General features: G+C 39.2%; 1 protein-coding gene and 1 long non-coding RNA gene across 3 annotated transcripts in view; one reads left to right on the top strand and one right to left on the bottom strand.

Moving 5' to 3' along the window:
• LOC141963814 (uncharacterized) overlaps positions 1-5510 on the top strand; it is a 77974-nt gene extending 72464 nt beyond the window's left edge. The window contains exons 4-5 of one of the 2 annotated variants that reach the window (XR_012634214.1): positions 1973-2063; positions 3492-5510. This is a non-coding gene — a long non-coding RNA (uncharacterized LOC141963814). Of the gene's footprint in view, positions 1-1957; positions 2064-3491 lie in introns of both variants that reach the window. The other variant, XR_012634213.1, reaches the window with a different exon arrangement.
• An 11638-nt stretch (positions 5511-17148) lies between these two features.
• Positions 17149-25130, bottom strand: KCNRG (potassium channel regulator). The gene is made up of 2 exons (XM_074913457.1): positions 24552-25130; positions 17149-22662 (listed from the first exon to the last, which is right to left on the bottom strand). Exons 1-2 carry the CDS (start codon positions 25127-25129, stop codon positions 22410-22412), a joined length of 831 nt encoding a protein of 276 aa, XP_074769558.1. The 5' UTR covers position 25130; the 3' UTR covers positions 17149-22409.
• Positions 25131-25816: the final 686 nt, after the last annotated feature.

Here is a 25816-nt window from a genome sequence, read left to right as displayed (position 1 = left end):
GGAAATGGCTCTTTTATGCAGTTCCTAAAGTAGCATTTGTACCTAGATAGCTATATAAAAACCTCAGTGTTGCTGCAGCTACCTGTAAACTTACACTGGCAAATCTCTTTAATTGGCACATTCGTAGCAACGCACCCTGCTAGCAGAAAACATCCTGCTGTATTATTGTAGGAGCAAAAAATAGGAAGGGAAAAAAGGAAAACTCAACAAATTTTCCCCCTTTGTGGCCTGTCAAACTTTTTTGTGCTTACAGATAGCCCTGTTAATGTACAGTTTGTTTTATGAACTGACTAGAAGGCTCATTACAGTGGAATGGAGTACTTGGGGTCTGTGCTGTGTAAGTAGCTTTTGTCTTAATATTTTGGTTTAAAAACATTTAAGCATAATTCATGTTATCTAGGGAACCAATAAAAGTACTATACACACCTGAAATGCTGGCATATTTTAGTGTAAGAAAAGGATACCTGGCAGGGATGTGAACTCTGAGTTTCTTGCCTACCTTTTCAAGTAAAGTAGCATGGCCATTCTAGGCTTGGGGCAGATGAACTCCTGCTCCTAATAACAAGTAATTACTGTTATTGGTAACAATCTGTTGTGGGTTTTTTAATATCTTTTTTTCCCTGAAATGTATTAAGCAGCACTTGTAAAGCTGTCTGCCCAAAAACTGTGACAAGGGTAACCTACAGAGGCAACAAATGTCTTAAGAACTGATACAGTACTTGACAGAAGCTTATTTCAAAATTAGTTCTTAGTCTCTTATGTTTGAAAGTTAGGGTTTTTTCACATGAGAAATTTCCAGATGACCAAAGGTTAGATGAGAAAATTACCCAGACTTTTTTGTTTTGTTTCGAAGTAAACATCTGCATAATCTTTAGTTCATCTTATCAGACACATTTGTCCAGTTCCTGGTTCATGTCCCGTTAAGGTATTACGCACAGTTGACAAAGTCTAGAGCTTCACTGTAAATAAACAGTCAGTTTGTCAATGGACAAATGTTTTATAAACATTTTGTAGTTTATTAATACAGCTGATGTCAGTACATGAAAACTAACATTCAATAAGAAAAATCTGCATTCAGCTTTCAGCCTTTGTTTCTATTTCCTTGAGGTATGGTAGACACCTTGGCATAACGTAGCAGCACATAATGGTTTGTGAGTTTTGAAAAGGTGCAGGCCATATTGTGCTGCCTCAAAAATACAAGGATTTCATCATCCTGAAGAGAAAATATCACTTATGAATTAGTCAATCTTGTGATGCTGATGTCTGTCATACTTTAGCAGCACGTAAATATTGGTGTTAAGACTGTAAATATCTCCAGTATTAACTGTGCTGCTGAAGTAAGGCTAGCCACTTCTGCATGTGAGTCATTGAAAAGGACGTTTCATGTATTTCCTGATGCCGTTTTGTTGTTATAGTTTATATGTTGATTGTTTATGAACACTTCCTTGGCTTTTGTTTGTATTCTCATCTATTCAGAAACAATATTTGGGACTTCGTAGTATCTCTGATGGTAAATATAGAATAGACATATATATATATATATATATATATATAAAAAAAAACTTTGAATGCTTTGGTTTACATGAAAGCTGAATTTATTAATGGAGCCATCTCAAGCTGCATCTGTCTAGCAATGCTTTGGTAAGTGTGTTTATATATTTAAAATTATTAAAATGGTGGTACTTTAAATGTCAGTATTTATTAAAGTTCTTAAAACTCTGTGTTTATTTTTATAGCCTTTTCTTAATGAATAGAACTGGGAAATGTTTTGTCATGTTTTTAGCAAAATTGAGCACATACAGCAAAAGTGTCTTCCAAAACTTTTAACAAAGCTTATGAGACACTTCATTTCTTAAATCACTGTGTCTGTAGACAGGTAACAATTTTATGGTTAGAAATTTAAACTGTGGATTTGACTGAATTTACTAATTTATTTTTTTTCTCATCTCCCACTAAGGTGTTTTTCTTGCAGGGGAATCTTTCATTGAGATGATTGAAATCGCTGCAGTGAGAATGGAAATTGGGCTTCTTTCCTTTTAAAAGCTGTATGCAAGAACTGTGTGGTGAGTCAAACGTAGACTAATGGTTATGTAAATGTCACTAATTTTAGATACAGTCAAGATCTGAAAGTGTGTTTCCTTTTAAGATTTTATTTTCTTCACTATCATGACTCAGTATCACTTGCTAATCTCATTTTATTAGCCCTGTTATATTTTACCATTAAAATACACATGCCTTCTTCAATTAAGTGCTCAAAGACTCAAGTTTATACATCATTCAGATTTTTTTTAAGAAGAAAATAAAATGCTTATCTGCACTGTGCATTTGTTTTGACTTCTGGCTTCACAGGCATGCTTCTGGTACAGTTGCACAGGTACAAACATGACATAGATTAATATGAATACAAGTTGTTAGAATTTATAAATCTGCAGTATTTGATCATATGAAATTTCAGCCCGGTATATGTGCTGGTAAAAATCAGACGTTCCTTGGCTGTACCTGCAGTAGATTTGAACTGGTGAAATTACTGATGGCTAAAATTTCTGATTTAGTTCAGACCTGAGCAGTTCTTAATAGTAAAATTATGCAGTATTAGCCTACAATTTTTCATAAAGTAAATGCTTCTGTCTATACACTTACCTACTACAGGTCTCTTAAGATATGTGGCCAAAATGAGGTTGACTGCTTGGAAAAAATATGCAATCTGGCTCAAAGTTGGATAGCTTTCTCACTGAGGCTTCTTTAAGTAGCACTCTGTTATATTTGCTTATCTGTAATTGCTTAATACTAAAGACCTCCACATACATTTCAGCTATTTGAAAGCTTAGAAATGCTTGAAAAGACCAGACTGTGGATTATAAAGAAAAAGACACTGTTCTTCCACTGTTTCCCTGCTTTAAAGGTCACTGATTTTTGTTAGCATGCTGCAGACTGTGGTGCTTGCAGGGGCCACCCATCCTGTTACTCTTGTAGATCCAGTATTTTAATGTATCTAGGCTTTTCCTCCAGGACTTCTATGAGTAGATGTGAATCTAAGAGCTGATCAGAAAGATTTGAGAGCGTGCAACAAGTAAATCTATTTTCACAGCTTTCTCAAAATCCAGCAGCCAAACCATTTGTCCCTGACTACTTCATTGTGCCAGTGCAGGCCTTCGTGTAAATGATGAAACAGACTGCTTCCTTCCGTGCAAACCCCTATAACGGGCACAAGGCAGAGGATGGCAGGGAGTGGGAGGAAGCAGAAGGGGAAAGGTTGGACTGCCTTGTTTGGTGGCCCTAGCAGCTTATAACAGTTTAGTGACAATTTGGGCATTTGCAGAACCAGAGCTCAGCTGAGGAACCAAAGTTTCCATCTGGATTAAGAAAATTACTGCAAATGTTTATGAAGGCCTACTCAAATTATTTGGTTCCTAAACCTTTGAAAAGAATGTCATATTTCTCACATGGGTCACAGCTGCCTTACATAATATTAGCAATTGTATTTTCCATAGGTTTGCCTGCGTGGGCAGTGCCAGAGCCCAGGGCTGAACGGAACTCCTTCTGCATTGCCACTCTGGGGTCCTAAGGATTGTGCCTGATGTAAGAAAGCAAGACTCGCTGTTTTCTAGTCAGGTGCTTATTTTCTGCTAGGCTTAGGAGCTGTACAGGAAGAAGATGCTTAATTCATATTAAAGGGAAAGAAAGGATAGGCCTGCTTGAAAACAAACTGAGACTACTAGCTGTATAGGAGTGAAGACAGCTGGTGAGAGGGAGCGTGTCTGAAAACCTAATGTTGAAAGGTTGGAGTTGAGAACTGATAGGGGAAGGACAAATCTGATTAACTGGAAAATTGAAAGGATTTGGTCAGGTTGGGCAAAGATTGGGGGTTTTGTTTGTTTTTTGAAATTGGAAGCAGGAGCAACCTGTTAGAAGAGATCTGGTCTGAGTCAAAGAGAACGAGTCAGGCTTGGGGAAAGGGGTTTGCGCACCTCAGATCATTCCTAACATTCACTAGAGTACTCTGCGCTTGAGATCCAGCAGGGAATGCAGACTGTTAAGTAGGAGCTTTTGCTGTCGTCTATGAAATCATTTGTCTATTTCATCATATTCCACACAGAAGAGGGCAACCTTATTAGTGCTCACAGCTACTTCATGAATCTTGGTCCTGAAAAGGAATCCCAAAATAACAAAGTAATTGAGGTTGTAAGGGATCTCTGGAGATCATCTAGTCCAAGTAGGTTTACTTAGAACTATGTCCAGTCAAGTTTTGAGTATCTTCAAGGATGGAGATTCTACAACCTGTTCAGTTCAGATAGAAATTCCTGTATTACATGTTGTGCCTGTTGCCTCCTGTCATGTCACTGGACATAGGTGAGAAGAGCCTGGCTATGTCTTCTTTCCTCTCCCTTACTCCCATCAGTAGGCATTTATAAACTTTGATAAGCTCACACACATGCAAGCCTTTTCTTCTCCAGGCTGGGGTCCCAGCTCTCTTGGCCTTTCTTCTTGTGAAAGATGCTTCAGTTTTCTCATCTTTGTAGAAGTAAATAAAATGTTTCAACTAATAATGAGAATTGGAACTCAAAGGGGGAAATGCTTTGGGGGACAAAAACCCAAAACACAACCTAATAACTGTAAAAAGAACATTAAGTTCACAAAATGAAACACTAAGAAATTAGATAACTCCTGCTTTAAGATTCTGCAATCTTCATTTGCCCCCTTGTGTTAGTGCACTAAGAAGCAATCTTCATGATCATACAGAATACTTAATCTAATGTTAGGGTTGGCCTGGTGTGCTGCTGAGCCAGGGAAGATGTTTGTGGGCTGTGCAAGCAAGAAGAATGATGCTGCTATAGGTGCTCCAGAAACTGGTAGAAAATTCTGTAGCCAATGGAACAAAAGACTGCAAGTAGGGGAAACAATGTCTTCATGGTTATGTCCAATTCTTCGGAATTATCATTTGACATATTTATTTTTCTGCCTTTATTCTTACATGATGCTAAACAAGTTACCAGGCCATTGTTTTTGTAATACTTGTATTCCTCGATTCAGAGGTGCCTGACTTCAAACACCCACGTCTGATGGAAAATCTGGCTGTTTGCATTTGCAGCTGAGCTTCTTAGCAGTTGTCATTTGAGTTATACTATGTAATGTTATGTCTACTGGTCTCCTGTCTTCTTAAACCGTGTGCCTCAAACTGTTGCATACTACAATTAGTTTCTACATTTCATTGTCACATTTAAAATAGGGTAATAGACAATTACTTTGAAGGGCTGTTGCTTTTTTGTTTGTTTAAAAATGCCACTTTTGTTTAGTAGCTGTACTACAGTAATACATTTCCTCCTGGAAATGCATTTATTTATTAATTCTGATCTCAGAGGAAGTGGTGAGTAGTGTGCATCTTTTAAAGACCAGATCTGCTTCCAACTTCCCTTGTTACCAGCTCGAGCTGAAAAAACGAGTTTTCATGTTGTTGATTCATGGTCTATTTGTCCAGTCCCGTGAACTCCAAAATACTCTGTTTTATCAGTGTCCTATCTTGTCACTGGTTGATTTTGTGTCTATAGCTATTATTATTAAACACTTGTTTGTCCCATTTTTGGAGTGTGGTTTCCTGAGTATCACCTTCAAATATTCTGCAAAATCTCTTATGCACTAAAGATGTTCATGTTTGAATTTCATTGTATTTTGCAAGAAATTTACCTGTAAAGATCTGTTTTGCAGAAAGAACGAACTAGTGAAATTGTAACACAGTTTCTTTATGTACCATGGTAAACGGTGCATCTTTAAAAATGTAAAGCGACTTACACTCATGTATTTAAGACTTCCAAAGGCCACTGTTGTTCAAATTTCGAAAGCAGTTTTCCTGGTACTGCATGTGGCACACTTTACTGAGTGAGAATGGTTCTGTGCTTGATATTCAGATTTGAAAAATGTTTCAACTTTTCCCTTAATCATGGTATCTTGTTAAGTATTGGGGGAAGTCTCTCCTAATCAGGTAGAAATACTAGCAGTAATTATTGAAATTTGAAATGTTTAGACTCCTTTTATGTTCTTCATCACCACCTCCTGTCATAGAAGTCACAAGAAATGATTGAAATGTATCCGAAGTGGTGAGCTACTATTTTACCACAGTTAAATGAAGAATTGCTGCTCTGCTTCAAGTTAAAAACAAACAGGAAAAAGTTTAGAATGTATTTGAAGGAAAACTTATGTCTGAGCTAGATGTGAATCTCCTTTCTAAGGTGGCAGTTGTAAGCGTGTATCAGAAGAAAATGTTTAACTCTAAGCAGGTAGAAGAAAAAGTGACATTGTTCATCTTTTTGTGAGGGTGCTAATATCACTGCAGTATTACTTTTTCACTCTAAATTAAAGTTTCTTTCTGCTGGAAGTTATTTAATGGCTCTTAGATGCAACAACTTTTTTTTTTTTCAAATTTGAATCACTTATCTGTCTGTACAAATCAAATTTATCTAATATTGCTTCCATCTCTTAATGCAAAATTTGAACCCTGCGTTCAAAAGTTCTGAAATTAACAAATTAATTATAGCAGCATTTATTCAGTTTGAATCTTCAATCTTAAGTATATAGTGCTGAGTATCTAGAGGCTGACTGACTTAGCTTCTGTTAAGAGATGGGAATAATGTGTCTATAATGTTTTCTTCTGCTGTTTATAGCCATAGGAGACAGCCATGGATAGAAAGTTTCACGTTACCCTATGGTTTTTGCAGGGCAAGCATGTGGCTTTACCTATAAAGGAACCTTCTGTCAGCAGCTTTTACACTTTTAAGTGGTTTTAAAAGTAAAACATTTTGGAATCTCTCATAAAATACTCAAAAAAACCTTAAGTATTATAAAATTTGAACCGTACAAGGCATGAATTATAGAATATAAAGTCTCAAATGTATACATTTTTAATATTTTATTGAAATAAATGCAAAGGAAAAGCTTCAGGGATTATATTATTGGACCAGCTAGAATAGTCAACAATTATATATGACTATGGTTCTACAGTCCTGTGATTCTTAAGCCAGACAAGTTTGGGACTGACAGCGTCTTCCTGTTTCCTTCAATATTAGTCTGGCTCTGATATTTCCATGGTGGTTTCACTGAATGACTTCGGGTTAGTTTTTGGTAAGCTCAGCCAGCTGAACGTGCTTGCTGTGAGAGCAACAGTGCTGGCACCAAGGAAAAGTTCCCTCTGCCTTTGAGAACGGCAGTCCAGTATTAATTTCCATTGCTTAAACCAATGTAAGGAATATTCAGGGCCTTATTCTTCCTTTCTTGATATTTCTACAGACAGACTTTGCCTATCTGCTCTTTAAATCAGTATCAAAGGGGTTAACACCATCTTGATCTACCTCTTTCCTTCTACAGAAGGTTGTTGTCTACATATGAAACTAACACTAGATGTGGCTTCTTAGCATATAGAAACAGCTGTGACACACCTTTCCTGTCATCTAGACAATGTGAAAGGCTCCCCCTTTTCTAATAAGCAATATCTGTTATTTTCAGACATACCAATAAATAATAAACTATATTATCCATCTATGTGTAATGAAACTTCAGACACAATCCCAAGAATTTTCAAGTAGTATCAGACAAAGATGAAAAAGAGCTCTACTGTTTTGAAGGTATGAAATCTATTAAATGACCTGTGCAACAACTAGTTTTAGGAAGTGTGTGTGGATGGTAGCTTATACCGTCAGAGAAAGGTTTTCACTGCAGATTCGATAACAACACGTAGCCAGACAGCCCCCTGTTGGTTGTATTGTTGTGGAGGTTCCAGAAATGACTTGTGCTTGAATTTAGCAGTTCACTGCACTCAACAAGCTATTATTTTTATTTCCATATTACAAATAGAGAAAATGGGGGAAATAAATTGTGTGCACTTGTAAAAATCACGTTTGAATCAAGTTTTATCTGTCTTGTGATAAATGTTAAAGCTTAGTTAAATAGGGTATCTGCACTCAGTTTCTTAATATCTTTATAGAAGCTTATTTTTTAAAGAGCTGCAGTGAAAATGTAGAACCGTACTTTGTACTTGTGATCAAAACTTAAGACTAGTATCCTTTAATATCACATTTACAACCTGGCTGATGAGAAATATTTAGATAAGCTTTTGTCAAGAGTGCGGGTAGTGCATTTTAAAACATAGAAGTTTGTAATCTAGCAGTGAACTAGCCAGATGTAGGCTCCAGTCTTATTTAATGACTGGTACTCTTGCAGGCATGTATGTCTATCAGAGCTTCTGCTATTTAACAAGGTGCAGTTTTACCAAGAGGCTTGGAGGTTTTTTTATTCATGTTGGCTTTGCTTTAATCTGTTCTTTTGTATATGGCTTAAGTTGCTACTAATGTAACTAGCTGCCTACTTCCAGTTTGTGTTTACCCATGTGTCAAGAACCCAAAAACCTTGTTCTTCAAAGTTTCTAAAATATTGAAGGACACATTAGGTATTTTGGTGCTTTTTTTAAAGTGTTTGTAAAAGGAACCTAAAATCTGCTGTGTAATGGTCACTGTATATCCATGTGCAATGCTGTAGGTACTGTATGAATGTATGCAAGCAGTTATTATCTAGAATCTGATGATGTATCCATGCTTAAAAGGCACTGTTTGTGGTGGAAATGGATGACCCAAGGAAAGTTTCCAAGAAGAACTCTGAGGCACTGAAAACTCTGCTCTGAAATAAGCAATACAGAGGTGATCTCTTTCTGCATCAGGCATGGCCTACTTTGTGAAAGCTCATCTTCATTTGAAGAATTTAGAGCTGTGGCTAAAAATCCATAGCTGTAACAGGAGTAGAGAAACTGATGTGAGAATTAATCGTCTACTACAACACAAACAGAAGACTAGCACAACGCCAAGAAAGCCAAAGTGCTTAAGGACTCTATTTCTTTCTCCCCTTCGGTACACATTTAAAAAATTGACTGTAATCAGATATCTTGGAACAGTCGGCAAAAACAACAGAGGGTAAGATACATGCTGTGATTGAAGAGGGGGAATGGGAAAGACAGGGGTAGACCAAAGAGCTGCTTAAAAATTGTCATGGCTTGCTAAAATCCATCAGAAGAGTTTTAAGAAACTGGCTGAAGTGATCTCAAGGCAAGAGCACTCTTCCACAAAACAGAAAACCTGCATGTCAGAAGCCTGAGGGGATTCAAGTTCACATCTCCTGCTTTTAAAAAAGTGCCCGGTGGAAGTTGCCCACAGATGTTCCCCATCTCTCTTGTTAAATCAAGGATATGTGCAAAAAAGAAGTCACAAAATGGTTTTGTTCAAAGGTTGTTGGCAGTGATAACTATTACTGTTAGCAGATGAAAGCAAGCTGCAGGTAGGATTTCAAAGGGTAGTGGAATTTGCTTTTATTGGACTAACTGTGCAGTTCCTTGCAAGTTCCATATTCTTTTCCTAAGATGTTTCCTGAAGTAACAGTAAAATGAGCATACAATAAATATAAGTACCCATTAAAGCTCACTGAAGGAATACCTTATGTTTCCAGTAGATGAACACTAAGATAACTGAATATTTGTGAATTGCATCACAGATGTCTATTATGCCAAAGTTCTGGGTTTTATTGCTAAAGAGAGCACCAGTAAAGGTGGCTTTAAACTGCTTTATGGTCTTACTTTCTCTAAAGCTGCTGAAGAGGAAAGTGGGGAGCGACTAACAGCATTAAAGAACTTCACAGCTGTTCAGCAACCAGCAAGGGGCTTTGCCTCTTCCTTTCTTCAGTCTAGGCTCAAACAATTTTCTTTTTTCTATGTTTGAAGAGGCTTTTTGAGTTGGGGGGGGGGGGGTGACAGGAGGGTTTAAAATCTTTGTCACAAATGAATGGTATTGATGAGTCTGTTCTGTGTTGAAGAAGATTCAAATAACTTACCCTGACTGGAAAAATTATTACGCTTTTCCTCTTCTGAGAAGTGGTTATTTTCTCCATTTCCAAATTAGAATTAAATTTCAGGACTTCCTCACAGTTCTTAGAGTATCTGTAACTTGTTTTGTTCAAGCAGTTCTAGTAGCTTAGACCATACAGGTTACTTGCAGAGCTGTGCTATTGTGATCCCATTATTTTATGCTTATTCAGGCATAAAGTAGCCTGAGAGAGGCGCTACTTCACACTATGAAAGTATCTTGGTTTCCTCTGCACCTTTTTCTCTTTAGCTATGAGTTGTCCGGAGCAGTGGATATTTTTAATGGCAATTGACAAATTCTTAACTGTATCTCTGTTTTTTCACATTTATTTCAGAGTTCTTGTAAAAATAGCACCTGGTCCTGGTGATTTATAGTGTTTGAGTTTCTCAGGCTGCCAACAGGCTCTTCCTTTGAGACGTCTAGGCCTGGTGAAACTACTCTGATTCCCATAAAGCTTGTCCTTGGGATTGGAATTTCTCTGTCACCCTCTATATTAAAACCAAATAATTTATATTGAGCTTCTTTACCTTTGCCAATTTATTTCATCCTCCTCTTGGTACTACATAGACAAAACCAGAAAACCTCCTGGATGCTAATATCTCTAAGAATACCTGGAACTCTTCTCCGTGTGTGTGCAGTGGTACACAAGCACTGTGTGCAGCCATTCGTACCTGTGCATCTGATACTTTTGTATGGGGGACTGTTGTTCAGCAGCACCTGTGAAAGCAATAACTGTGCGTCTTTGTGCAAGAGCAGTGTTAATCCTGCCGTCCCGTCGTTCTTCAGACTACCGGTGGCTATGAATAGAGCTTTTCATTAGCCAGTGATATACCAGGTAGCCTTTTATTATTCACTAATTTATAATTAACACTTAAATGGCTGTTAAGATTGGGTTTAGTTTTAGAAATTGTAGCATTTCTGGGGTTTTTTTTTTGTTGTTGGAGAAACTGCTTTAGCAGAGGAGGAATTCCACGTCAATGCATACCCCAGGAATGAGCACGACCTCCCTAGCATTCATTTGGACACTTAGTGTAACGTAGTGGTGTCATTAAAGACTGTCTGCATAAGATATATTTACTTGGTGAGCATTGTGTGAATCTTCTTAGAAGGCTGAGCAAACAAAACAAAACATCTTGCCTCAAGATGTCAGAAGAGATACGGGCACATGGCCTCTGGTTCTAGTTTGCCTGAGCAGAAACACAGAGAAAGACCAGAACTCTTTTGCTGTTCCCACTTCTTGCCTTGGTCTGTCAGCAAGTCTCCTAACAAGGCTAGACCTTGATTAGAGGGTGACAAGGAACAGAACATTTGCAAAACAGATTCTGATTTTCTCCCACATAAATTCTTCTGAAGTTAAGCATAGCTCAAACCTGGCAACACCAAACTGTCTGATGATGCAGCGTTGGAATTACCTTGGATATTTCACGGTATGTGGTCTGCAGTTCTTATATCCCTCAGCAGTGATGATGCTGGAGCAGAAATTATTAGTAATAATGACTCCAGAATTTATTTTGACAAGGTTAAATCACCTTTGGATCCTTCAGCTGCAAGCAGGCAGAGCAATTTTATTAGGATGGGCTGAGATAGAGTTAATTTTCCCTATAACAGCTGTCACCGTGCTGTGCTTTGTATTGGTAGCTATGAAGGTCTTTATAACATACCAGTGTTTTGGCTACTGCTGAGCAGTGCTGGCACAGCATCAAGGCTGTCTCTCCAACATTCCTCCCTCACCAGTAGGCTGGGGGTGGGCAAGATCTTGGGAGGGGACATAGCCAGGACAGCTGACCCAAACTGACCACATTCCATACCATATGACATCTGTTCAGCAATAAAAGCTAGGAGAAAAGAGGAGGAAGGCAGGCATTCGTTATTTATTATGTTTATCTTCCAGAGCAACCACTACACCTACAGAAGCTCTACATCCCAGGAAATGGCTGGATATCATCTGCTGATGGGAAGTAAAGAATAATTTTTTTTTTTCCTTTGCTTTCATGAGTGACCTCTGCTTTATTAAATTGCCTTCATCGTGCCCAATGGGATTTTTTTCCATCTTATTTTCTTCACTACCTGTACTGCTGAGGAGGGGAGCAAATAGAGTGGCTTTATAGGCACCTGGCATCCAGCCAGGGTCAACCCACCACAGCAGTCCAGCACTTCACTGTCAAATCAGGCTGAGAATCACCCCTTATAAGCCTCCATGTCTGTCCAACCTTCCATGCTGATTTAACCATTCTCTACTCTGCTGGTACTGAGAGATCATTTTCTATAAGTTTCCCATGTCCTGTAGGACTAGTTCCATAGAAAATATTCATGTGCTCCATCAGAACCAGAAGAGGACTGAAAGGTTCTTCTGTAATGTTCTATTTAGTGGGACATCATACACTAGGTAGAGAGGTCAGGTGTGTTCACACTAGGGTAGCTGGCGAGATGGGAACTTCCTGCATTTTTCAGCATCTATATTCTCATTAACGTTTCTTAAACACCAAGAGTCCTCAAGGTCCACCAAGGTGCCATCCAGACCTCCAACTTGAGCCTTCAGTGAAAGCCTGTTGTTATGTCACTAGCTATCGTAGTAGGGTCCATGTATCATCCTGTTTCTCACCACCAGGCAGCTCCTGACTTGTTACTTGCGTCCCAAGTGCAAAGCCTCCAAAGATCCAGTTGACAGGACAGTTTTACCAAGCCATTACTAAATGCCACCAGACTAAAATATTGTCTCAGGACAGCCTTCTCTGCAAGGAAAGCTACCTCCAAAGCCAGCAAAAATGAAACATCTTGAGCAAAAAGATGAGGTTCATCTCGGGTGCAGAAAGACCTCCCTTCCAAAAATGAGGGTCCTGAATAGGGTATGATTAATTAAAATTGCAAATGCTACTTTAAAATGGTAAGAATTGCCACTGACATCTAGGAAGGAATTTAGATGTGGTGCAGTAGAGACCATTTATGGCAATAACAACATTTCCAGAGATATAAATACACCTTCTGTACAGGTTTTCTGAAGCATGAGCAGCTATTCAATGCTTTGCGACCTGTTTGTATAGACAAGGTTGTGCACACTATTCTTGGGTCCCCAAGAGAGTAAACACCAGTTCCCAAGCACGGGCATCGCAGAGCACAGGCTTTCCAACTGTACAAATATATGCCCTATATTTTCCTATATGCCCTCCAGCAAAGCAGCACAAGACTTAAAGAGAAAAAAACAACTTCGTTGTGTATAGCAGTTCACCTGCTTCTTTCATCAATGTGGTAAAGTGTCTGACTGTTTCATCTGGAACATTTGGGATGTTTTTAAAGTTCTACCTTTTCCTTTCAACCACTGAAGTAGTTTTGTAACAGATTAGTACCTATCAGCCGTCACAGAGGCATGCTTGCGTGTTCTATTTTAGTCTCTCATTGACTCCATTCTGTCCCAAAGCGTTTTAATGAGAACATGTTAGATCATTAGTAATATCACTTCTTTCCTACAGAAAAGAGATCCCACTATGTCTTTTAAAAAGGGCGGGGAAAAGACGGTAATGACTCAATTCCAGTACAGTGTTTGTTTTGGCTGTCCCAGATCTCAAGAGATGTGAATACATACATCTGAAAGATCAGATACGGAGTAACATTTTCAGCATCAGGTTAAAATGCCCTGCTCTGAGCTTTCAAAACCATTACTTCCTCATTGTTATCCACCCAGCCTGAAGAAACTGTGTGGTCTTTGTAGAAGGAGTCCTTGCCTCCAGTGGAAGACCTGTGTGTTTGTTACCACTTGCTTCAGAACGGAAATCCACATATTCATATCCTGAACATGCCGGTTGTGATCTCCTAAGAACTGTCATTAGATCCTCCACTTATGGCTATATCTTGGTGCTGGGGGTGGACAAGAAGTCAGTATAGATCCCTCCACAGAATATAGATGATCAAAACCAGAGCAGACTGATGTTCCATTAGCTTCATGTGACTTGCCATTCAGCTTTTCTATTCAATCTCAAAGCCTACCTCAGAAGTTCAGTGAGAGCATGGGTCAGGCTTTCATTAGCTAAGCACAAGCTTATAAGAGAAAACTATAGCCAACAGAGCGGTCGCACAAGTGTCTTTGTACCTGTTAGTGCATTTCCCAGCCAAGTTCTGCAGACAATCTCTGAAATGAAAGATGAGTCTAGCAAAAAGATGATCTTCTGCCTATCCTTTTCCACACATGCATCTGTAGAGATTTTGGGACTGCATAGGAACACCAGTGAACTCTGGATTGCATTATCACACTTCAGTTGTCAAAGAAAACTCATTCAGTAACAGCAGAAAACATCATTAGCCTAACCAAAGATGGAAGAAGGATCCGTTACATCAGGGGCCATGCAGTTACAATTTTTCATTTACATTCTTGACATGGCCATAGTAATCATTGAGCCTTTAATGTGTTCCAGGGATCCACGGTTTACTGAGCCGTCTTCGGAAGATGACATTTTGAACAATCATAGGTAGCAAAGGAAAATTGTATGGCTTAAGGATCAATTTGCAATTGAAAATATAATGTAGACCAGTCTGTTCCAGAAGATACATTTCCAGTTTATGGAAAATTAGGAATTTACTAATAGGGTTACTGCTCACCATACTGCAACTGGAATTAAAACAAAGGCCACCAACCGTACACATCCAGTAAGTATCCAGGAGGCTTATAACCCCAGCGCTGCCAAAGCAGTGCTGGTACGCTGATCTTCGGAGATTGTCTATTCAGCCACCAAAAGCTTAGATTCTGTTTCCAGATATGAGGTACTGACATGATTAACCCATCTTATGTCTGGATCCCACAGTGTTTCACTTCACAGCACAGATGCAAAAATGACCTCCGAGAGATATATTTTACTCTTCAGGTATGCAAACTATTGATGTAAGATGTTCTGCAGATCCACTTACCTAACACATCGGGAAAAAATAAAACATCCCTACAGTCTCATGAATGTTTAAGTCTCCCATTTAAGTCATTCTATGCCTTTCCTGTGTTCCTTTTGCAGCTATCACCCACCCTTATAAGATCTGCTTTTCCTTGTCTGGTGGCGTCGAAATTTCTGACAGCTCTGTTAACTGTCCTCCCTTCAGTACAATAAGTTGTGTCTCTCTTTGCTCCCGCAAAGGCAGTGATTCTTTCCAGCCAAATTTTGTTCCTTAACTCCCTCTCTGTAATGGAAAAGAAGTGAGTTTGCCTTCTCTCTGCCTACCCTTATCACATAGCCTTTTCCTCTATTCCACCAGTGACCAGGCAGAGGAGCAAGCTGAAGACACAGTAAAAAAACTCAAAGATTTAAGAACAGAAGGATCAGCATGCCTTCTGTTTATTGCTGAATACAACATTGTAAATAAACCGGTATGTCAGCAATTATTTTATTACTCAGTTTAGTTATCACAGGGGAACAAAAACAAAAACCATAGACCAGTCTTTTCAGAAGATTCTCAATGAAAGCTACAAACTGCCTTTGAAATTCAAAGAAAACTGAATTCCTGACTCCAAAGTGCTAGTAAAATCTGAGACTTGATGTTTCCAATCTATTGCCTTCTTTTCCAATAGAGAATCAGGATGGAACAATGTTGCAACGTTTAATTCTTCACAGTTTCAGCAAGCACTCAGCTGACTGCTGTAGCAGAAACTTGCTTAGAAAGCAAAGCCTTAAATTAATTCGCTACAGCAGATTTGTACACATTACTCTTTCCAACCTTTAGGGCTACATTCATCATCCTTCTGACCAGAAAGAAGCCACCAATTATTGAACCATTGCGTTAGACTGGAAATGGAGTAGACATGGAGGAAAGCTTCTTGGAAAAATTTACACATCAGATCACACTTCAGGGGGTTATTCAGCAGAAACTACATGATGGTCTAGAAAACTGACATTCCCTTTTTTTTTTTTTTTTTAATAGAAGTCAGATTTATTAGTATTTTATATGATGACTAGTGATTTACATCCCACCCATTTGAGAATATTTAGGGCTCCAGGCATATCTCCAGCTGGTTCCAGACTATTCAAATCATTGTTGGTCCATCCATTTACTAGTCACAACAAGGCCTTCTGTGACTAATTATGGCCTGACTGCAGCAGGAAAGGCAGCTTCAAAGAATGGGAATCTTCAGACGCACTAGCAGTTCCCTTGGTTCCCAAATTCTTTATTTATGTGGATTACATTGAGTTGACAGATTTAACTGGGCTGTTGAAGATATGGTCAAAGAAGTAGAGTCACTCCCTTCCCTTTTATTGTTTTCTGAAGACATACGCATCTGTCACTAGAGAGAGGAAGTTCTCCATCACTGGACTTCATTTGGGCTTTTATATGCTGTTTCAGTAGCATCTGGGAATAGATCAATATAATATTTGGTAGGGAGTTGTATTTCCTCGTGATGCGCTGTAAATCTTTTATTGTAGATACTCCCACTGTTTATTGTTGAAAATCAATAAAAATAAACCTTGTAAAGTTAAAGCCTGGCAATGGTTCAGCACAAATAGGAGAAAAGGAGTAAGAGGCAATGAGTCTCCTTCCCCCTCTTGGATAGCTCCCAGCTTGTTTCCCAATGAATATTCAATAACACTTTCCAGCAATCTGGGAACAAGTTGGGGTTTTTTTAAATAATTATTCGAAGTTATGAGCACTTTGTTGTGATCTGAAACAGGACTTCTGATCCACTTTGGCAGCTTTCAGGTACTGAATTCAGCTGTGGATGAAAACAAAGTATCGCTCAGATTGCGTGTTGGATATACCTTAGACTTAGCCCCTCCAGAGACAGACAAAAGCACATCAGCCTTGCTCAGCTCAGATTAAAGGAGATATTTATGAGCCCTGGAAAACTGGAAACCAACCAAAATAGGTAAAAAGTGGGAACAGCCCAGTGTGGAGAAAAGTTTCTCCAAAGTCAGAACAGAAGTTTACTACCCCTGTTTGCAGGCCTGTAGAAGCAGAGCAGAATGCAATTCCTCCAGCATCATTCTTTTGCCCTGTGGCTATTAATTCCTCATATACTTCATCTTAGGGTGGAGTCTGCTACTATTTCCATGAGATTCAATTATGTAGGGAAGTGAAAAATGGTTTGGAATTATTTAGCAAAGGGGAAAACTTCCCAGTACTGCAGCCAGTGCTGAGAGATCAGTCTTTTAGTGTAAACATAGTATCAATTGCAATAGCTTTACTTAAACATTTATTCTTAATTAGTTATACAATGTCATGAGCATCGACTGTAGAACCTGTAAGAATGCAGTGACTGCACTTCATAAAAGAACAAAAACCCTCATGAATTGTCATATTGAAATCAATACCCAAAAACCAGGAAGGTATTTAGCATCAGACTCTCTCCTTCCTGGTACCAGCAGATGACTGAACAATTCAAGTGGTAAATAAATTACGTGTCCCCAGAAGAGATAAGAAGGATGTAAAAGATCCTCCCAGAGTGTGAAGAAGCAGACAAAAAGTTACTTAAAAGCACAAAAATGTAACCACTATAAAAGGAAGTCAACACAGCGCAAGAACAGGGTGATGGAAAAAATGTGGTGTTTCTATCCTGTTGGATTATCCAACGGGTACCACAAGACTGTGTTGGTAAAGCCCTTGACAGTCTTGAATTTAGAAACACAGGATGTAATCCAACTAAAAAGGAGGGAAAAGTGATTAAAAGAAGAAAGAAAATGTAAGATGAATGAGGTGTTGTCTTTCTGAATCATCTGCCTTTTGCAAATCCAGCAAACTCTCGCCTCTTTTTAGATGATCTACTTCTGTCATGTAAACAGACAGAATGACCGTGTCTTCCTACTCTTTTGTTTCCTTTACCTCTAGTGATCTTACTGTTCTGGCAGTCCACCTGTGTGTTAGAAAGCAGAGGAGAGCTCACTCCTCGCTCTAAGTGTGCAAGAGGACTGTCCTCCTATGGCACTCAGTTTCCAGCATCTCAGACAGTGAAGCAGTTTGCACATTTTTCTGAATCCAAGGAAGAATAAAAAGGCAAATATAGCAGTAAGGTTACTGAAATCAGCAAATTTTGCAGCTTCCCAGGAAAAAGGAATTCTCTTGAGAAAGTTGGAAATCACTTGAAGAAGTGGATTATGTCAGGAATCACAAATTCCAACTTCATTGGCAAAAATGTCTAAAGGTTTCAAAATCCCATTCCTATTTAATCAAAACTAGAGCTAGGTGTGAGCGATCAGAGCTCCTGGTTCTGTTGTATGTAGAAGCATGACCAAGTCACCTACAGTACGCTTCTAGTCCAGCAGAGATCGTGTTGTGAGATACTAGACTTGATTTGCCTGCCAAGATTTGGGTGAACGTACTTAGTTGAACACATAATCTGGTTTTGACCAGAAGGCTTTTAAAATCATTCAGACTCGTAGCTAATCTGGACTCCCATCAGCCAAATTCACTTCTACTTGTACAGCCGTGACCTTCTGTGGAAATGCACCAGTGTGAACTACTCTGCTGATGATACACCACACAGTCTGGTCTCTGCTGCATCCCTGCCTGTTTGGGACCTCAGGAGGGAAGGTGCAGCAAAAATATTGGCCACTACTTCTAAATAACTGCCTCAGTGCCTGCAGGATATGCTCCAAAGAGGGCACAGAAAAATTGCCATCCTGGTTCAGCAACACTTTACAGCAACATAAATAATCTTGCAAGGTGGAGGGCAGCAGCTACCCAGGCCAGCTGAAGATCCTCCTAGTAAACTGATGCTATTTTTATATTAATTTGTCTGCAAACGAACATACTTTCACCCCTTCCTCCGTGATTACTACCATTTAAGTTGTACCTTGAAACTACAACACCTGTAGCTCTATCATTGCTGCTTCCACTTTCTGTATCATGAAATCCAGGAAGGTGCTTTCCTTTAAAGAACCAACTTAATACCAAATTATCTTAAATTAAAAGCCATGGTTATCCTACTGGTCTCAGTCTGACACATTTGACAAATTTCTATCAGGTTATTAGCATACACGCTGCTCTCAAACTTATTTAAGCAACTATCAGTTAAAAAAAAAACAAAAAATAAATAAAAAAAAAAAAACCACACAAAATGAAAGCATTGTATACAAGCCTAGTCATGTTCTCTGCAGGTGCACAAGTGACAGAAGGGGACACTTCTCTGCTCAGTGCTAAGTAAGAATAAATGCTAGAAGAACATTTGGTATCCAAACTTGCTGACAGTCACATACTTCGCTTGAAAAAGACATGTAGTCTCACAGTACGCCATTACACGAGGTCAAGGTAAAGCATGTAAGGTTCTTTACAGGACAGGAACTTGCACTGGTGTATTTTTCCAGAGCTAAAATACTACATTCATAGAACGATATTTGCGCTGAATAAAAATTAACCTATGAGGGGAACCAGAAAGTGTTCAGCACTAGCCCATCACAAGTTGTTACTGAAATGGTTGTACCAAATAATCATTTTGCCAAAGCCATGGAGCATGAGTGATGTCATAGGTTAAAACTCCAGAGCTTTTTAGAAATGGAAATACTTCATTTTCTTCACTTTATTTAAAATAAAAGTAATCCAAACTTAAATTTTCATGGTGGCTGCTGCAGCAAGGAAAATAAACTCACTATTCCCACGGTAGGTGAAGTAGCCTAATTTTGTTACTACAAGGGGTTCTGAATATAGTGTCACTTAGTTTACACGGGTGCTTATCAGCGATCATTTAAGGCATGATGTTTAAATACAGCCATTTTTTTTCTGTTCCCTGTAAAAAGTTGCCACTTTTGTCTTGTGCTTCTTGCTATTATTGGTAAGTCTCTTCAACAATATTCACAGTCACTGACTCACTCAATACTTGTCAATATTGGTTTCGGGTTTATCCCAGTTCGAGGAATGGGAACTTTTCTGGAAAGTCGGTACATGGACGTCAAAATGAACTTAGAAAACCCGTTGTGTTGTCTTTGGATGTCATCCCATACAGCTTGTCTGCTTTGTCCCCTGAATGCTGCCACTGGCAGTCTGACATCGAAGTCCACCACGACAGACCTTCTGGCACAGACCTTCACAGAAGGTCTCTATGGAATCACACAACAGGCCAGTCTGGAAGGGACCTCGAAAGGCCATTTGTCCAGCCTGCTGCAGCCAAGAGAGCCTAGATGAGATGATCTAGCACCCTGTCCAATTGCATCTTGAAAACCTCCAGTGATAGGACTCCACCACACCCCTGGGGAGGTTCTTGCAGTGAATGATGGTTCTCACTATAAAAAATATCTTAGATCGAGATGAATACGAACATATTGACATTATTGACAAAAAAATCCTATTTGAACCTATACGTTTCTCAACATTTATTACACTATATAATCTGTAAGCAGTTTAGGACATGCAGTCCCACAATCCCATTATTCTCAACCCAGAAAGCTCTAGAACAAGCAGAAGACCTCACTGTTGCCACTGAACTGAACTTGTGCCAAGCTAAAATGCAGTACAATGGTAGCAAAAGAAAAGAGATGTCCAATAGTTGCACCATGAGTCTGGGAAGATTCATTTAATTGAAATTCCAAAGGGTAAGAAAAAGATAGGTGATTCCCACCCTCATTTTTAAGTGCAGCAAATAAAGTAATAAATTCACATTTTAAAGCTAATGAAAAAACATCTAATTAGTCAGCCAAGAAAGCCTAAATGAGCTCTACTTGGCTGCTTCTAACTCTGGAAAGATGGTGTTTTATTGACAACAAAAGTCAGATTCAAATAATGAATCCTTGAAGTTACTGCTATCTTCTTGCTGTTAAGGGAGGACAAAAGATTCTTAATTGATAAGGCCTCATTAATTTACCTCTTCTGGTACCTGAGCTAATTCTGACATCTTTAAACTTCTGCCAAGCCTTCCTCCTAAATATGTTTTGCACTTAACAATCATTAAGAAATCCTTTGTACTATTTTGTTTAGAATTGTACTAATTCTTCCATTTGAAGGACTGTTTATCACATATTCATTCTTTTTATAGTTAAAGCTCTATAAACTAACTGACCCTTTGTTCACAAAGATCTTCATCTAATTCTCAGCACTGAAGAGCTGCTTAATGCCTTCGGAGTGGGAGGAGAGGACAGAGGAGTATTCTGCAAGAGACAGTAACACATTATTTCATGGCCACTAGTGGTGGCTTCACAAAGCCACTTTCTCACGTCTGGAGCCACACAGTGGTACAACTTAGAATCACAGAATCATTCAGGTTGGAAAAGACCCTTGGGATCATCGAGTCCAACCATCAGCCCTACTCTACAAAGTTCTCCCCTACACCATATCCCCCAACATCTCATCCAAACGACACTTAAACACATCCAGGGATGGTGGCTCCACCATCTCCCTGGGCAGCCTATTCTGTCTGACCACTCTTTATGTGAAAATTTTTTTCCTAATGTCCAGACTAAACCTCCCCTGTTGGAGTTTAAAGCCATTCCCCCTTGTTCTGTCACTAGTTACCTGTGAGAAGAGACCAGCACCAACCTCTCTACAACGTCCTTTCAGGTAGCTGTAGAGAGTGATGAGGTCTCCCCTCAGCCTTCTCGTCCTCAAACTGAACAGTCCCAGCTCCTTCAGTCGCTCCTCATAGGATTTATTCTCCAGGCCCTTCACCAGCTTCGTTGCCCTCCTCTGCACTCGCTCCAGCACCTCGATATCTCTCTCGTATTGAGGTGCCCAAAACTGGTCACAATCCTCCAGGTGTGGCCTCACCAGTGCAGAGCACAGGGGGACTGTCACCTCCCTACTTCTGCTGGCCACACTATTTCTAATCCAAGCCAGGATGCCGTTGGCTTTCTTGGCCACCCGGGCACACTGCTGGCTCGTGTTCAGCTGCTTGTCAATGAGAACCCCCAGATCCTTTTCTTCCAGACAGCTCTCCAGCCACTCCTCCCCAAGCCTGTAGCCATGCAGGGGGTTGTTGTGGCCCAAGTGTGGGACCTGGCACTTGGCCTTGTTGAAGCTCATCCTGTTAACGTTGGCCCACTGAGCCAATCTATCCAAGCTGATCCAACTTGGGATGTTTACATTACGTAGCTTTCAGCAAACCACAAGAGAATCAGCATACGTCTATCTTTTGAAATCAGAAGCAATATTCAATTGCTGAGGTTTAAATTCCTCCTCCAGCCACTTCTCCAAACTATTGGGATGACAGTTGTATCAAGCTGTTATTGGTTCATGTATTATCATGTATTTAAAATCTACTTACAAATTAGCACAGAACATAAAAATGTTACAAATTAGGACAGAACATAAAAACTATTTTCTAGAAGGAATGGCTGATTTTTTGCAATTCCTAATATAAATTTTAGTCACAGAGAAAAACAAAACCAATCCTTGAAAATGCTGGAATCTGATCCACAAAACCAGTATTGAATCTGTGGCTCTTTTATTTAGAATTCAAGAGGGTGGAGCGGTAAAATGAAGGAAAGCAATTTTTTTTCCAAATACTTGAAGAAAAAATTGTTTGTTACTTCCCTTGATACTTGCAGTTTCAAACAAGCCAACAAAAAGAGGCCACTAGTACTGACACACCCCTCTTTCACCTTCAAAAGATGGAAGGAAAAGCCTTTATTTCCCTTTCTGCACTTGACTTCTCTTTGCCTGTGCTACCCCAGAGCTCCCTGGGGTTTGGTTCACCGTGACAGTAAGGCCTGCTGGCCTCTTCATCCTTTCAAAAATGTAGCATTCAACTTTTTCTTCACTCGAGACTGTCCTGGTGCTTATGAGGCGAAATCCATCTTCCAGTAAAGTGTCAAGCAGCAGGCCTAGCACATTAGTACCGTTAATCAGCTTTCTATTATCAGGCTTTATGGAAACATACCTAAAATAAGAAAAAAACAGTTACAACACACTTTAATTACTTCTTGAAGGATGGACTCAGGGTTTTTTTCAAAACAAAGCAGGTCCTCAGACAGTGCAGGTCAGCACACTTGCACAGGTTTACAGCAACTAAGATTCCAGATTTTTTTTTCCTCTGTTGAGGAACTCTTTCCATCATTATAAGAACAGTAATTCTCAGTTCATCCAGTTACATGTTGGGGAAGAAGCACTTCCCCTTCATCAAAACTTACTTTCTTAAGAAATAGCTGCAATAACCTCCATCTCATTTCATTTAATGGAGGAGAGGTGATCAGCATGTTCTATGTGATGCTGCAGCAGTTTTTCAGGTTAAGAGTAAATGATGGAAAGGACGGTGAAGTCACATTCACCCCAACAGTGTCACATTTCATCACACAGGATCTCTCTCTACAAAGTGACATTTATTGCAAAATTACCTTGTACAGCAGGTCTTATGGCAACAAGTATGAAAATCATTTTCACATTGCCTCAAATAATTTTACTTGATATAAAGTACAATTTAAGATTCTATCCAGACATTTCAAGGAGCAGAAGTCAGGTAAAAATACTATTACAAAATACATAAGCTCACAGGGGTGAAACTGTTCCGCAGCTCACAGGAAAGTACACTAAACATTCATGGAAAGCACAAAAAAGGCGAAAGAGTCCATGTCACCACAAAGACTAAGTCAATAGAAATTCAGCAGGCAACATCATCAAACTTGACTTGCTTCATTAGTCAAAAAAAGTTTTTCTGTTGATCTGCAGAGGAAATTTTCTACCAAGTCTGAAGAAATAAAGAAAGAATCAGGGATATTTTCCCCACTATTTAAGTTGCAATAGCCTACTCAACCAATTGTTAGTCCCTTAAAATTAGTGATAAGTTATAAAGTTAAGGTATGCCACATAAATAGATGTTGCTTTGCAAATTCAAAGTAGTTTTTCTTCTACTTGCTTAGCTAAAGAAAGCTAGAAGAAAGATAAACTTTTTTTTTTTTCTTGTTTAAATAATCAAAAGACTGCCATGTTGATTCATATATTCAGATAGAATAACCCTTTTGGAAATATTTCAGTGAAATTTCCATAAAATTCCTGATGTTCTAACAGCCACAGAGGACAAATTAGGTTACATTTTCTTATATAGTAAGAACATGTCTCTGTACAATAGAAACATCCAGCAAAAGCTTGTTTAAAAAACGTAAATTATCATCAGAATACAATACTGCTATCACTAAAATCACTGATATACAGTAATCTTAATAAAAACAGAACCTGGCTCTGAATTCAATGAAAACCCACTGTATAGCATATAGTTAATAATCTACCCCTTCTCCCTCCCCCAATAAAAGGCTCTACAAAAGCTTTCCAGTCCCTGAATTGCTATCTTAGTTCCACTGGTGTTTTTAACCCTGTTTAACCATTCTCTTCTTCCTCTTTTCCATATGAAAATATTCATTTTGGACCATGAGCTAGTGGAGATTTTAGCTTACTCAGTACTTCTTTTTTTTTTTTCTTTGCTTCATCTTACTCTGTGTTTTTCAAGTCCTCTAGCAGGTCATTGATGGTGTGAAATTCTAAAGCCTGGGAGAGCAAGTGAGGAGGAAAGGGCAGAGAGAGAGAAAGACCCAAGAGAACTCAAAAACAAACACCAAGAAGAATAGGCAAATCAGTGTAACAGAAATTAAACTGGGTGTTTCAGAACTAGAGAAAGGTAACATTAAACTAGCAGAAAGAAGGAAACATATTTCTTTTCTCTCAGACAGCTGTCCAATAGTTTCTTTAAAATGAGCTTTGCTAGCAAGTAATGTGTACTTCATGAACTAGAAGTCACAAAGACATTTCCATAATGAAAAGTCACACTAGGGAGAGTACCTGGCCACAAACTGGTCACCAGCAGAGTAGTCAGTACCACACTGAAAAACCACGTCGTGATGGGAAGGCCTTTCCAAAGGAAGTGGAACGAGTGGTTTCTGAGAAGGAAAAGGGCTGTTCCAGCTCTGTCCCGACTGCTGCCCGGTAAACACAGTGATCTGTTCAGCTAGTGTCTCAACAGTGGTACTGCAAGAACCAAAGATCCGGAAAAAGGCCTGCATCTCTTGGAGAGAAAAACGCACTTCCAAGATCTCCAGCCTTGGCTTCAGCAAGTGTTCCTGGCTCAGGAGGTCAGCCAGAGGGTAGAGCCCATAGAATTCTGCTTCTCTCTGCAGCCTCTGATAGTCTGAGAAATCAGTAGGTAAGGAGACCTGAAGAGTCCTCAAGAAGTCCATGATGTAACTAAACAAAGTTCCATCTCTGTCCACAAAAAACTGTCCATTCACCAGTTTAAATTCCTGGTCATCATTGTTCAACATCCGTGCTAGCCTGGACTCAGGGAACTGCTGCAAGGTAGAAGCCCGGGTTACATATCTCACACCTCCCACGCTCAGAACCACCACCTCTCGGTTACTCATCACTATCTCAGCCACTCAGGAATTGTAACTCTCTGATCTACGTGTTTGTGACTGGATCTTTCCTAAGCTGCAAGGCATCTGCAGCTGCAAAAACCATTCAGTGCTTTTAGCAAGTGTTTGGAGTGAGGTGTGGAGCAGCAACAGGATTCCCAGGCAACAAAGATGTAAATATCATGTACAATAGTTTTGTTTGCAGGGTTTGGTTGCTTGGAAACTTAGATTCTTGGCATTTAATGTTTTACTTTTGAAATGAGCAGCTTGCAAGGACTACTGGAAGACAATGAATTGACCGTCACAACTTATTAAACCTTGAGAGAGGCCAGCAAATATTGCCAAAGTATGGCATGTGTTACATTTGTTTTCCGGAAATGTCAACTAAATGTTTTCATTCTATATATTGCTGTTCATAGGACCACTGCAAAAAGAGGTTTGATGTGCTTCAAGCGATATATTTCAGTATCATATGCTCTTAAAGAAGGGCACTTCAGAGAACTCAAGCTTACAGTTCACTTTAAATCGCTGTTATCCTACGGCCAAGTCAAAACACTCAGAAATTCAATTAATTCCTGAAAAAAGGAACACAAAAATACAGTAACAGTACAAGAGCCTATACATATGTTCCAGTGCTACAGCACTTCCAAACAACAACAACATCCATACTCCTGTCACATTACGCAATCTGTTCCA

The sequence above is a fragment of the Athene noctua genome, chromosome 1 (assembly GCF_965140245.1).
Source record: "Athene noctua chromosome 1, bAthNoc1.hap1.1, whole genome shotgun sequence".
Classification (NCBI taxonomy): Eukaryota; Metazoa; Chordata; class Aves; order Strigiformes; family Strigidae; genus Athene; species Athene noctua.
The sequence above is the reverse complement of the archived record's forward strand: the minus strand, read 5'-3'. Positions and strand labels throughout refer to the sequence as shown.

Coding starts and splice junctions, on each gene's coding strand:
- KCNRG (XM_074913457.1), bottom strand. CDS start 25,129: ATGAGTAACCGAGAGGTGGTGGTTCTGAGCGTGGGAGGTGTGAGATAT. Junction 22,663..24,551: donor GGTGACCAGTTTGTGGCCAG/GTACTCTCCCTA, acceptor TTCTTATTTTAG/GTATGTTTCCATAAAGCCTG.